Source organism: Laccaria bicolor, genomic scaffold (assembly GCF_000143565.1).
Source record: "Laccaria bicolor S238N-H82 LACBIscaffold_15 genomic scaffold, whole genome shotgun sequence".
Classification (NCBI taxonomy): Eukaryota; Fungi; Basidiomycota; class Agaricomycetes; order Agaricales; family Hydnangiaceae; genus Laccaria; species Laccaria bicolor.
In genome coordinates this window covers 609,045-623,514 of record NW_001889886.1, presented here as the reverse complement: position 1 = coordinate 623,514, position 14,470 = coordinate 609,045, and the positions used below count along the sequence as shown (strand labels likewise).

Here is a 14,470-nt window from a genome sequence, read left to right as displayed (position 1 = left end):
CTCAACCCAATTGGTTTCGTCGATGCCGATTACGCCGGGGACACCGACACGCGACGATCTACCTCAGGATATTTATTCACCATAGCCGGCGGACCTGTATCCTGGAGTTCAAAACGCCAAGCAACCATCGCTTTATCGACCACCGAGGCAGAATACATGGCACTCACGCGCGCCGCCCAACAGGCACTTTGGATGTATTCATTTATGTCTGAAGTAGGCCTAAAGCGCGAATTCCCAGCAATCCTCCATGGGGACAACGCCGCTTCGATTGCCCTCACTCTTAATACGAAGGGACATGCATGCGCAAAACACATCGACATCCGACACCACTATATTAGGGAACGCATAGCAGAGGGGGAGATTGGTCTAGTCCAAATTCCGTCGGAAGAAAACCTCGCCGACATCTTCACTAAATCCCTTCCTTGTGTCACGCACCAAAAGTTCATTCGGGCACTCAAGCTGGACTTGTAGAGGTCCCTCGTTGTCTAGGGGGAGTGTTGAAGAAGACCCCTCGTGACCTCATTTATTTACGTGTACGTCTTGTTTGCACCTCCTCGATCAATTCAGTAAAACTTCCACCCCTTACACTTATATTCCACCGCTTACACTTACACCCACTTACGTCTGTTATTCCCGACCGTCCTATAAGTACGAGGACTTTATTTTCCCTCCACCTCAGTCATCACCACATCCGTGTCTGACTGAGGTGAGTCTTTTCTTACTTACATTTAGATACTTAACGCTAACGCTACTTGTACTTAGATCCTCGTACGTTAACAGGTAGCTAAGACAATAGAGTCATCACCACATCCGTGTCTGACTGAGATCCTCATACGTTAACATCATGCAGAGCCCCGTGCTGACTCAACTATCAACACCGCAGGTTCAATGTCACATCAGCCTCAATCCATGACGGCTGGACCCTCACAACCCATTGTTCAAGAGGTGGCACGACCTGCTAACACTAAGAAGGGGAAGAAGGCACGGGCACCTGTGAAGGGATCGGCAACAGTGACAGCTGCAATGGAGATGGTGGCAGCAGCAGTGCCTGCTGCAACGGAGATGGCGGTGGGAGTGCCTGCTGCAGCGGAGATGGCAGTGGCAGTGCCTGCAGCAAATTGGCAGCAAATCGCAGGAGCGGACGTCGAGTTTGAGGCAGACTGTTTCTTCATTGACACATTGTGATATTGGTATGTAGCTACTTTTTCGTGTGCATCGTGTTTCGTCAGTATTTTGTTGGAATGGGTGTTTCATTTTTGTCAAAAGGGTGAAGACATACAGTACAGTGAGTCTAAACAAAAGCGACAAAAACCAGGGAACAGAGGATACATAAGGTGGCGACAATGTCGCCTGTGTCAAGAAACTCGGCAAGAAATAAGACAACACTTTCCTCGCCTCTGACACCCTCATTAGGTTCCCCGTCTACCCGGTCCCGATCTCTTCAAACGTGCTTTTCTGTCCCCCATCTGTTTTTGGAATGGGCATGGTCTGTATGATGAATGAATGACTCATAAACAGGCGTTCGCAAAACACTAATCGATGCATCCGAGGGAAGGCCAGTGGTTGACATCCAGTACATGCCAGGTGACACAACCCGCATCGTGAGTGGTGTCGTAACACGAAGAAAGCACCTACAATTAGAGGCCCAATGGCAAGATAATGCCAGAGTAAAAGAAAGACTTACAAGCACATTTTGGGGCCTACTCCGATAAAAACCGAAACACGCAGCATCCGCCCATGTCAGGGTATCGGTTTCCCTCAACGCTCTTGATTCCGCGGGCAGCGCCGATTCGGTCCTCTTGGTATGTCGGTACGGATCTCGATGGGGAGAATGGCAGTCAAATCAAAGTCGTCCATAAGGTGCATGTACAAGCTGGTGTTAGACCAGAGCAATCCGTTAGTCTCCCATGAGTACGTGATGTACCTGTTGCAGATCGAGCTCAACTTTGGTCCGATCCAAAGAATAGTTGAGGGAGAAGTGCAGATGTGGTGGTCGAAGGACTGGGATTGAGTGAGGAAAGGCCTGACAATGAAGTGGGGCCTCTTGGCAAGGGGGAAAGGGAAGAAATCGTGGTGGGCCTGTGGCGACGCATTGGGACTGGTGGGAACCAGCAGCCATTCTGTCAAGTTGAACCGAAGGGCTTGTCTATATATCAAAGCAATAACCTAGTGGTTACTATGGACAAGGTAAGAAAGGTTTCAAATAATAACAATCAGTAAGTCATAAGTTCAAATCCCACACAGCGCAATAATTACTAACTACAAAATACAAACTACTAGGAACACTACAATACCAATAAACCCTACAATAACAAGAATAACAGAAACACTACAATAAGAAGACTAATGAATTAACCGTAACTACAAAAGCGAATACAATAAGGGACTATAAAAACACAGGACAGTACTAATACTTTTGGTAGCCCGTTATCACGTATTGTTATCGTTGCAATCTTATCGCGGAGTTGGAATGTGGTTCCAATATTCGTTGCAACCGGCATTGTAATGACAATTGTAATTACAGCTGAAAGCAGAACGATAGGNCACGGCAGATCGACACATGCTCAGGGCGGACTCCCAAATTTTCGAAGCGACGTGATGGCTGGGGCCGCTGAGTTCTCACAACGTGTTAAATTTCAACCTCCGAATTGATGTCACGCTAGTACCATAGTAAAAGTTGAGAGTCCGCCCTATGTATGCGTCGATCTGGCATGGCCTATCGTTCTGCTTTCAGCTGTAAAAACTCTGTAGTCACACTGACTTATGACGGCAATCCAAATTGTGACGCGCACAACAAATTGTGACCAATTGTGACCGAACTTAGAAAACTCCGACAAACACTCTTCCTCCCAGCGCACCGTCAGAACTGTATCGTCAACCTCTATTGCTGCCTCTCTCACATATACTCTAATCGTGGATTCTCAGGAACTTGGGCTCCGATACTTTTCCATCCTGGAAGTTAGGAACTTGAAAGGCCAGTTCATGCGCTGGATGGAGTAAAGGCGCAGCTACTCGTTCAAATTTAGAACATCTTTGGTCTGGCAGCGAGGTGACAGCATAAGCGCCAATGCCTCGTGGATGATGATCGATGAAGGCATGTCCAATAACTCAGACTCTTTCCTTCAACCACCCATCTTGCTGACGTTTCAATAGGTGCTGGTTGGAAGCAGCTATGTCTCCTCTGCCCGGTCATGATCATACGTCCAGTTCCACAGCCTCTTCGGACGGCAAAGGGGATACAGATTCAGCAGCGAAAGGAGGAAAGTCAACGAAAAGGACGGGTCCTAGCTATGGTGCGCCCTATCCCGAAAGGTCTACTGCTGGCTTGGATGGCCTAATTTACGTGTGCAGTATATTACCGTCTATACACCAAACTCGGTGCATTCGAATCAAATCGCCCCCTCTACGATAACGACCGTTTCATTGGTCGCATTCCAACGAAGTCTTTTGCCCCTCCTCACACGGTGGCGTCCATCAGGCGCTCCCTGTGCAAATTTGAGGGCCTCTCTGAGCCCGACAAAGCCCTTCTTTTCACACCGCTCTCAAGCCCAGCACCGATGGAAAACTCTGCGCGCCTCTCTCTTTTTGCTCCTTCTGGACCAGGCCTATCTGAACAAGATCCGATTGTGCTGGTTGTCGAGTCGGAGAAGAGGACCAAGAACATTACGCTGTCGGAGAAGCTCCCGGAATGCTCTGATGACACTGACATCCACTACGGTACGTCTTGGCGACGTCTCCTATCTAAATAATGCACTTATTAGCTTTGCAGTGTACTATCGCCTTTATTCATCAGAAGGAGATGGAGACGAAAAGGCAAAGACGTCCTTTGACAAAAGCGATATTTCGTTAGGACGCATCAACACCCTCTTCGTCGCTCCCCCTCATACTGCTGGGTCTTTGAAAGCACATATCGCAAAAGTTGAAGGCCTGGTCACGCCGGGTCATGCACTCTACAAGGACATGGAACTCTTCCAAGACATGACTAGTGATGCCGCCATGAGCGACACCGACGTCATATCCTTCCAAGGTGACAATTATCCTGGTGGTGATGAAGGCGATCCCGTAGCCCTTGTCAATGCAACCGCCAATACAGCAGCGGATCAAAAGGCTAAGCCTACATCAGGTAAAGTTCTCGGCAGATATCCACTAGACACCGCGGCAACAAACCGTGCTTTTTCAGATGGACCAGATTCAAAGTTCATGAAACGCGCTCAGTTAACTTCTACTTTCGGTGAGTGACAGTTTCTGAGATAATCCGATTCTCATTCTATAGTATCCCGCCGCAGACTATGATAAATATGATTCCGCTTGGCTATCAACAACCAAAGATGAGATCGTTTACACGGATGGAGTTAGTGTCTCCAAATTTTACTTCCTCGACTGGGGTATTTCTTTCCTTTTCTGTTTCGTCACCAGTTTGTTGACGCTTTGTCGGAACAGAGACTCATTCAGGATACATGGTGATTAATTCCAAGGGTGAAAAAGGCTGTGAGTCTCCAATTTACCTTTGGGTCACTAGGTGGTTATTGATTTTCTTCGGTAGTTGTGATGTCGAGTAAGTAGTCTCGTCCCTCTGTCGGAGTATTTGATATCCACCGTTTGCTAGATTATGTTCAATTTATCTGATTGGTGAACATTGGAGAGAGTGTATGCTTTCGGAATGGAAATATGTCAGGATTTAGGCTCAGAAGGGGTCCATGTACCAGTACCGTAGATCTGTTGTATATATGTGACACAAGAAATGAGGAACTGGTTATGAAAAACCAAGCAGACATCGCGCAAACTGTAATGGCTGACGGTTGACGCTATCAAACATTCAGTCCTATTCAAAGATTCAAGCGATACATAAGGTATAAGTAAGAGATATACACGAACAAAAACTAAAAACGCTCGCATACGCGCGCGTACATTTATTCAATTCCTCGTCAGCGTCAATCAAAAAGAGATCGTGAAAAAAGTCGTAAAGATCATAAAAGTCATAAGACTGTAAAGCATCTCCCGCCCTCAAATTTAGTCAACGCTACCTCCTCCCCCTCCTCAACCAACTCCAAATCCCAAACCCAGTCAACCTCCTCACAAGCACCTTCAACAGAATGGCACACACGCCAATCCCAACGAGCACGAGGTAGCTCCCGCGTCCGCCTGTCGATAGGTATAGATCGCGTCGGGCTTCCCAGTCGCGTCTGGGTCTTCTCTGAGGGGTGGTGGTGGTGGTGGTGGTGGTGGTGGTGGAAGAGTTTGGGTTGGAGGAGGTGGAAGGACTTGTGTTAAAGAAGGAAAAGAAGAAGGAAGACATCTTGTCGCCCAATACGTGAACGACAACGGACCGAAGAACAGTGATGGGCCATGAATTCGACATAGTGGACGCGTTGGGAGCACCAATTCGAGCATCACGCGTTTCCTCGAGCTCTTGAACCCGTTTAGAACGTTCTCCAAGCTCAGAACCTCTCTGATCAAGTGCCCGTTCTCCCTCCCTCGGACATCTTCCTCCTTTCAACCACCATCTCCCTCTGCTCTACCTCTTCCTCCCTCCTTTCAATCACCTCCCCACGTCGCCCAACCACATCCTCACGATACCCAACACCCCTCTGCACCTCCCCAACCCTCTCCTCCATTCCCTCAATCCTCTCCTGTCTAGCCGCCAATCCAAGCTCACGTTGGTCTAGGGCTTGTTGGCGGGTTGTGAGCGTTGCAAGGAGGGCGTGTTCTGTTGCGTGTGGGCCCAAATCCAGAGCTGAAGCATCTCCGAACCCTAAGGCCGATGATGCTCGTGGTGGGTCAAGATCGAATACGCTTTACAAGTTCGGTTTCCTCTCCTCTCCTGCATCTTCCTTTTCCCCCTCGTTCGCGTTCGGTTTCTCTTCTTCGCCTTTCGTGCTCCCCTTCCTTTCCGCACTCCCCTTCCCTTGCCCCTTCCCTTCGTCTTCATATTTCTCCTCAATAGATTGACCCCCCTCACCACCACCAACCCTCACACGAACTTTCCTCCCCCTCCCTGTCCTAACAACTCCACTTCCACTTGTACTCCCACCAACACCAGCAGACCCAGCACGCTTAACAGTCTCACCCAACTCCAACTCACACGCCTCGGCTCCCGTTATAGGGATAGGGCGTGCAGCAGGAGAGTGGTGATAGAGGAGCAGAAGGTCCGCCATGCTCGAATCCTCGTCCCCACCTTCGGATGATTGGGATGGAGCGGTGTCGTTCCCTCCTTCCATTTCTGTTTCTGGTTCTGGTAATAGGTCTGGGTCTGGTGATGACGCTCCCCCTCCTCCTGGATCATAATACCCAACCAACCCCTCAACTCCAACCCCAGGCTGTGGCCTAGGATGATCTATAACAAACCCAGAATCGGTCGCCGTCGTTGCAATGCCCGCCCGCTTCCATTCTCCACCCACATCCGCGCTGGAAAGAGGGTGGTCTACGAGAAGTTGTCCCTTATGTGGCGGAGGAGGAAAGGGACGCGCGAGTTGTTGGCCTGGACCGCCTACGCCCAGCAGGATTAAAATGGGGGGCACGGAACTTGAGGATTCTGTTGGAGATAGAGGTAGAAGCGCATGGCAGTATCCAAGCTCCTCAAGTCCTGCTGTTTCAATTGGGGCTTGAGCGAACGGAGGGCGCATGCCTAAAGCTCTGAAATCTATTTGGGAAGTAAGCTTGAGGAGTGTGGAAGCGAATGGCGACCCAGAATGCGTAGAAACGGATGGCGAATCCGTGCCTGTCGCAGGAAACGGTGACACAGTAGAAACGAACGCAGACCCCGTAGGCAGTACCAATGGGAGTGCGAGCCAGAGCCGGGATGTACAGGCGTAAGTATGGGTGTGGGTAAAACAGGAGACGAGCTGGGTGGGGCGACTTTATCCTTTCTTCTCCTTCTGTCCGTGCATCCGGCTCTTTCCTCATATTGGTACTCGGACCACGACCAGCACCAGGGCTAGGAGCAGAGAACGAAAATAAACCATGGACTGCCCCACGCGACGGTTGAAGAGTATTTGGATGGATGCGAATAGGATGCGGAATGTCGTTGGTCTTTGGTCGGATTTGGTTTCGTTGATTCTTATTCGTTCAACTCGACCTCCTTCCTCCTTTCCTGATCGTCATTGCCGTCCTCTGCGCTTGAAGACCATTCAAGAGAAGCCGTTACACCTCCATTGCTATTTGAGGTAGAATCGAAGCTGATGTTCCTGCTCCTCCTCTCCACATCAATGCTAATAGAGTTGGGAGAGAAATAGTTGTGTTGTAGACAATGAACAGGGAAGTTTTGGCCCGACTCGAACCCCCATATTCGGCGTCGAAGGATATTTTTGACAGGACGGTGGATTTTGAATAGTTCAAACCTTTGATTCAAATCGACTATTAGCACTGGGCAGAAATAAAAACATTGAAAGAGAAAAACCAAGGAAAGGTAGAACACGTACCTGTCAAAATCACCCTCGTTCAGAACAAAGTTTTCCCCATTATCTGTTTCCCCTTGACGAACGCAGTGGTATCACGCGTCAATTGGTCCGGAACCTCCCCAGCCCCATCTCTGCGGAGAGTGGAGGAGATGTAGGCAGATAGGTGTGTTGGTGACCATTTTGGGGTCTTCTGGTCACTCGAGGGTGGGTATGGTAGACGAAGGAAGGGTATCAGCGCTTTGACGCATGGGCGGCGTATCGTGCTCTTCATCTTTACCCCCATTCCCAGACGTGTGTGAAGGAAGACGGAGACCTCGAAGGGGGCACTGGCAAAGACCTACGTTCCAAGCTCCTACCATACCTATGCTAGGAAGCTGGAACTTCGTCGGGGACACCTGACCACTTCAAGTTGGAGATGGCGTAGATGGGAGATAGTGGTGCTGTGTGAGTGTGGTACCATGGACTTGGTGGTACGATGAAGAGGAGAAGGGGGAAACGATGCCTGTGGATGTCGTTTTTATGGCGTAGGGGTGTGCGTTTGATGAGGGTTACGTTTGGGGATGATCATGGAAGTGTCTTTGACTCTTTGGTGAGTGAACTGGCGGGGAATGAAGAGGTGGATGGCGTGGATGTCGAAAATATAGTGATGTCACTGCCAAGGCTCGATTCTCGACTTGCGAGTCGTTACGCGCAACAGTCGACATTCTCAGACTCTGTAGTGGCGAGTCGTCGGGGCTAACGTTAGGAGTTGACTTGCACAATGATACCTACGTGAATTATACTTGACTGCATATATGTTGTACCGTAATATACAAGATGATTTGAGGGTAGCCAATGGTGTTTCGTGAAGTAGCATCGGAGAGGTCAATGAGAAAAGAACGAAAACAAAAAGAATGTTCGAAAGGTTCAAGCCGACCGAGTTACACACTCGCTGAACTGGAAACTTCGTCAATATTTCGCAAAACGTGATAGTAACCAAGAGAAACTCACACCACGCCGATACCTTTTCTGCCATGTCAACCTCATAATCCACGTCGGTCTAGCGCTCTTCAGCACTTGGAACTGATGCCCTGGCAGGCGAGGGTGCGAATACCCTGCTTGGATCGGACGCCAGGTACCACCTGTCTCGCCGCTCCCAGATCCACACGTTGACATTAGATGGTCCTTACCAATGTAGATACAAATCCTCAGGCTCAAAAGTCCAACACGGGGTTTTCGAAGGTGGTGAGTGTATATGAGAGGCGCCGTCGGAGGAAGTGAAGAATCGGACATGGACGTCTTTGTTCCGGATCTTGGAATAGCGCATGGTGATAGTAAGAACCGAGTATGCTTTATATACTTGTGCTTTGTCGACAGCTGCTGGAACGGGTGACCTGCGCTGAGAACTCGGAGTAGGGTGGACATGAGAGTCTGAATGAGAATACATTAGCAAAAGCACCAGACGGAGGAAAAGAAGGAATCTGACCAGATGTAACCGCGGGATTGGGGTTCTCCAACGTTGACTGCCCATTACAACGAACAATAGGTAGCTTTGGCTCAGATGCAGAGGGACCCGGAAGGCAAGTGAGTAGGGTCTTTTTGAGTGGAGACTTCCGTTTCTTCTGTAGCCCTTGTCAGAAAATGCGAGATCAAAAAGACAATGTGAAAGCTCTAACTGAAGAACGGGGTTCCCAAATAGAATCTGAGTTGTCGGTCTCACCGTCGTCGATGTAGTCTTGGTCATCATAATCATCGTCATCGTCATCTTCAGAGGTCGTCGTCCAACTTCCAAATGGGCGACGGCGATAAGCTTGAAAGCACGTCTTCAGCGTCAGTCATGAAAGGTGATGAAAGGGGGGTGACTATACCTAGGTGACGAGCCGGTGTCGTATGGAGAAGACCGCAATCTGGAGGGGTGATTAAAGGTGGGGGGCCGCGATCAAAAACAGGGGGTTTCCAACTCCAAAAAGGTTGCTGGCTGCCTTCACAAGGTTCTATCAGAGGTTGGGAGCAACGAGCAGGTTATCCCATGCACGGTCGGGAACCGGGAACCGAAGGTGCAGTTACTCTTTGAAATCCAGGATCCCAGGGTTCCCTTGGAGATTGAGCACTACGATCCATGTGAGAATCCGGGGGAGTCTTAAGCCCAACGGAAATCCCATGTTGAGCAGATGCATTTTGGGTGTTAAGTAATGTCCCTCCGCTCCCCTGCGTTGTGACATGTTGAATACCCTTGAAAGGCAGAATCAGTGTGAAAGGACTTACCAAAGGAACATCCATGTCCGAGTCCGAGATCTCAATAAAGAACTTTCTCAACATTTTGGGTACTGCTGAGGTGTTGCCTTTGATCCTGGAGCGTATGGTGTCCACGATCAAGTAGACTGTCGTGTAGCGTCGGGCGGTCAATGAAGCCTTTGTGACTTTTCGTTACGCCTTCGTCATCGTTGGCAGTCCGGCGGGTTTCAGGGTATAATCTGTCGTAGATATACCGACCCGTAACATAGATGAACGCACAGAAGAGAGAGTTGATGAAGAAGATGATGGTGAACAGAAGGATGAAACCGAGGCAAGCTACCGCCGATGGCATGGCGGGAAGGCAATCGTTCTGTGGATATGAAATGGGTGGTGGAACAGTGGGGAGAGATAGAAAGGACGTACTTTGAAATAATAGCTGTATAAAAGGGAAAACAAGACAAAGAAGAGATCGTCAAAGGGAGGCGCGATCCTTACGTAAGCCGTTCGGGACCCGTGACAGCAACCAGCCCAATGGTCAAGTTTGGGTCGTTTTCCCCGTGTTCTTGCAAGCGTACTATGCAGCTGAGCGTCCAATGTCCCATCCCCCATGATGTTAATAAGAGGAAGTCCACGCTTGAGCGATGCAAGCGGCCTACCCAACTCTCGCTGTCTTAGAGGTTAGTACGTGTTCGGTAGGATCAGACTAATCAGTAACTCACCCCGATAGATGAATTTCCTCAAACCAGGCGTGGGGCCGAACAGCAACACGGAGGGCATCTAACGGTAACGTCGAAGACGTGTTTGAGGTGTAACTCTGTGTCAAGTCTATCGGTACCCGGAGAGCTAAAAACGAAGGGGGTACATACGTCGAAAAGAGCTAGCCTCGTTTCCCTTCAAAAGTCGCGGAAGTACACACGATGGCTGTTTTCTCCTCAACTTCATCGTAGTAGTAACTGGGGACGACGCCCTGCCGAAAAGTCGTTGAAAAGATCGGCAAGAAAGGCGGTGAACCCTGGTATGGTAGGTACATTTGAAGTGATGTTCTTGATGTCCTCGATGTCAGTAGGCGATCAACCTTCGATTGGAGAAATGACGATCTCGATGTCCTGTTGCAGGGTCAGTGAAGGTAGAAAAGATTCGAGTACGCAAGTTGATTGACTTTCAATAGGACTTGACAAACTCGCGCAAGTTCATAAGAATCGTTGGGACGTTGAACATGAAAGGTGCCATCATCTTCGATCTGGATAGCTGGTGGAAGGAGCTATGCGAACGAAGCGGGAAATGTTCTAGACGACGATGGTAAGGACTCTAGGGAGAAGAACGAGGAGATTTCACGAGCTTACGCCGTCATTGAGAAGAAACAACCCCTCCAGCTGAGAAGCCTGTTGTGCCGGCCAACGGTTGCGATGGCAGAGAGCATCTCCTTATAGTCCTCCGAATCTGCTTGAACTTCTGCCAGTAGACAGTCGAGGTTTAAAGAACGGGTAGGGCCACTCCCTGAGGTTCCACGAACAGTGTGAAGAATCCTCGCACAACAAGACCCGGTCGTCGAACGCCAAAATCGTAGTATAGGCTGTCCCATCCCGCGACATGCAGAATTATCGGAGTACAAGTTGGTAGTGTTGCAATGGCGAGCTTTTCATCGTCTCATGTAACGCCTAAACATTCATGAGAGGTGAGAGTGCGAGCATGATGGATGATACGCACAGATGGTCCTATGAGATTGAAGAGAATTTCGAATGGATAAGAAGAAATTTGAACAATGCCATGGCGTATATGGTTGGCCGGTACGTAAGTATTGAGAAACTTCGCCGTCATGACGTGGCGAAGACCTCTTTGCCGTGGACGTCTTTAGGCGGTATGATTTGGGAGACGGCGGCTTGTTTATTGGTAGACTCGAAGGACGCGATGTCGAAGTCAGATATATAGTGAATTAGAGGCGAACCACAACTCGGATATGGTTTGGATATGGTTGGGCGATCGGTTGCACTGAACTATGGCGTTGTAAGCAAACATATTGTCAGATAGTAAGTACTTACGACAATGGGGACTATTGGGGCCCGTGTAACAACCTTAGTTGCTGTAGGTGTTGGTTAGGTAGAATACGAGCGCACTGCGTTCAACATGAACACCTCAGCGCGCCATCAGAACTGTATCGCTAACCTTTATTTTCACCTCTCTCCCATATGATCGTGGCTCCTCATAACTTGCGGTCTGGTACTTTTCCAAGCTGAGAGCTTGAGAGGCCAGTACATGTGCTGAATGGAGGAAGGGCGGAGCTGCTTGGTCAACTGGAGACGTGCTCTGGCGACGTGCTGTGTGAGCGTGGTAGTATGGACCGGTGAGGAAGAAAAGCAGAAAAGGATGACTGTGATGTTGTTTTATGGCGTAGGTGTGTGCGTTTGGTTTTACTGTGTTTCATGAGGGTTTGGAGATGACGATGGAAATAGGGTCCTTGGTGGGTGAGCTGGTGTGGGGGAATGAAAAGCTGGATGTGGAGGATGTGCGGGATCGACTCGGCGGATGGCGGTGGTTGTGAATCTGATGTCAAGTTCATCAAGTTGTTGTGTTGTGATCAGCGCTCACTGCCTCTGCGCCATGACGTCAACGTGTACCTGCCAACGACCTCTCCCTGACTGGAGAGGCGCCCGTGTGCCTGACTAGATAACGACCATCGTAAGGTTCGCAAGGCCCGTTGAACAGCCATGGAATTTCATGGGCATGGGTACGCGTCATACCCGCACTCAAACGCGCTTGTGCTGTCAACCCTCCACTTCCAGTGACACCTCCTTGGACCTTAATAACTCACTTCCTCCCAGCGCACCGTCAGAACTGTATCGTCAACCTCTATTGCTGCCTCACATATACTCTAATCGTGGATTCTCAGGAACTTGGGCTCCGATACTTTTCCATCCTGGAAGTTAGGAGCTTGAAAGGCCAGTTCATGCGCTGGATGGAGTAAAGGCGCAGCTACTCGTTCAAATTTAGAACATCTGACTTGGTCTGGCAGCGAGGTGACAGCATAAGCGCCAATGCCTCGTGGATGATGATCGATGAAGGCATGTCCAATAACTCAGACTCTTTCCTTCAACCACCCATCTTGCTGACGTTTCAATAGGTGCTGGTTGGAAGCAGCTATGTCTCCTCTGCCCGGTCATGATCATACGTCCAGTTCCACAGCCTCTTCGGACGGCAAAGGGGATACAGATTCAGCAGCGAAAGGAGGAAAGTCAACGAAAAGGACGGGTCCTAGCTATGGTGCGCCCTATCCCGAAAGCTCTACTGCTGGCTTGGATGGCCTAATTTACGTGTGCAGTATATTACCGTCTATACACCAAACTCGGTGCATTTGAATCGAATCACGCCCTCTACCACAACGACCCTTTCATTGGCCGCATTCCGTCGAAATTGTTTTCCCCTCCCCATACGGTGGCGTCTATCAAGCGGTCCCTCTGCAAATTTGAGGGCCTTTCGGAGCCCGACAAGGCGCTTGTTTTCACACCGCTCTCCAGCCCAGCACCCAAAGAAGACTCTGCCCGCCTCTCTTTGAAGGCTCCTTCTGGGCCGGGGCTGTCTGAACATGATCCGATTGCGTTGATTGTCGAGTCGGAGAAGCGGACCAAGGAGGTCATGCAGTCGGAGAAATTGCCGGAACGCTCTGATGATACTGATGTCCACTACGGCAAGTCTTGCCGACGTCTCCTACCCAAATACTGCACTCATCAACTTTGCAGTATACTATCGTGTTTACCTATCAGGAAGTGAAGGAGAAGAAAAGGCAAAGACATCCTTTGACGAAAATGACATTTCGTTGGGACGCATCAACACCCTCTCCATCGCTCCCCCTCACACCGCTGGGTCTTTGAAAGCATGCATCGCAAAAGTTGAAGGCCTTGTCACGCCGGGTCATGCACTTTACAAAGACATGGAACTCTTCCAAGACACGGATAGTGATGCTGCCATGAGCGACACTGATGTCATATCCTTCCAAGGTGACGCTTATCCGGGTAGCGATGAAAGCGATCCCGTAGCCCTTGTCAATGCAACCACCAATACAGCAACGGACCAAAAGGCTAAGCCTACATCAGGTAAAGTTCTCGGCAGATATCCACTAGACACTGTCGCGGCTAAGCTTGCTCCTTCAGATGTACCAGATTCAAAATTCACGAAACGTGCTCGGTTAACTGACACTTACGGTGAGTAACATTTCATGAGATAATCCGATTCTCATCCTATAGTATCCCACCACAGACTCAAAAGATACACTCTGGCTATCAATAAACAAAGAAGAGATCGTTTACACGGATGGAGTTATTCTCTCCAAAATTTACTCCCCCAACGGTGCCAACTGTATTTCTTTCCTTTTCTGCTTCATCACTAGTTTGTTGATGGTTTGTCGGAACAGATAATTATTCAGGATACATGGCCATTAATTCCAAGGGTGAAAAAGGCTGTGAGTCTCTAATTTGCCTTTGGGTTACTAGGCGGTTATTGATTTTCTTTGGCAGTTGTGCGTGAGGGTGAGTGGTCTCCTCCCTCTGTCGGAGTATTTGATGACCGTTTGCTAGAGTATCTTGAATTTACTTGATTCGTGAGCTTCGGAGAGTGTGTATGCTTTATAATTAGGAATGGGATATGTCAGGACTTATGTAGGTTCAGAAGGGGTCGATGTACCGGTACCTGTAGATATGTTAATATGTACCATAAGAAACGCGGAACTGATCATGAAAACCGAACCAGGCATCGCAACTTGCAACTGCCGACGGTTGACGCTTTCAAATGTTCAGTCCTGCTCAAAGATTCAAGCGATACATAAGGTATAAAATAAGTAAGAGATATATACACGAACAAAAAACCCA

At 49.2% G+C, this 14,470-nt stretch overlaps 3 protein-coding genes across 3 annotated transcripts; 2 read left to right on the top strand and 1 right to left on the bottom strand.

Moving 5' to 3' along the window:
• Positions 1–3,172: 3,172 nt before the first annotated feature.
• On the top strand, positions 3,173–4,626 carry LACBIDRAFT_328152 (uncharacterized protein; the record flags this gene model as incomplete). The annotated part of the gene is made up of 7 exons (XM_001882189.1): positions 3,173–3,293; positions 3,352–3,717; positions 3,770–4,231; positions 4,287–4,415; positions 4,441–4,488; positions 4,544–4,555; positions 4,607–4,626. 7 exons carry the CDS (start codon positions 3,173–3,175, stop codon positions 4,624–4,626), a joined length of 1,158 nt encoding a protein of 385 aa, XP_001882224.1.
• Positions 4,627–4,801: 175 nt separating this feature from the next.
• Positions 4,802–10,641, bottom strand: LACBIDRAFT_294566 (uncharacterized protein; the record flags this gene model as incomplete). Its single annotated transcript, XM_001882057.1, has 16 exons — positions 4,802–5,793; positions 6,046–6,718; positions 6,760–6,934; positions 7,076–7,337; positions 7,419–7,470; positions 7,675–7,792; positions 8,169–8,183; positions 8,388–8,807; positions 9,097–9,186; positions 9,444–9,608; positions 9,642–9,796; positions 9,891–9,981; positions 10,035–10,047; positions 10,107–10,185; positions 10,331–10,388; positions 10,528–10,641. The coding sequence occupies 16 exons, from the start codon at positions 10,639–10,641 to the stop codon at positions 5,454–5,456; spliced, it is 2,820 nt and encodes a 939-aa protein (XP_001882092.1). The 3' UTR covers positions 4,802–5,453.
• Positions 10,642–11,303: 662 nt separating this feature from the next.
• Positions 11,304–14,306, top strand: LACBIDRAFT_328150 (uncharacterized protein; the record flags this gene model as incomplete). Its single annotated transcript, XM_001882188.1, has 12 exons — positions 11,304–11,402; positions 11,636–11,638; positions 12,004–12,007; positions 12,062–12,073; positions 12,293–12,569; positions 12,730–12,869; positions 12,928–13,344; positions 13,370–13,807; positions 14,029–14,064; positions 14,120–14,131; positions 14,238–14,260; positions 14,298–14,306. 12 exons carry the CDS (start codon positions 11,304–11,306, stop codon positions 14,304–14,306), a joined length of 1,470 nt encoding a protein of 489 aa, XP_001882223.1.
• Positions 14,307–14,470: the final 164 nt, after the last annotated feature.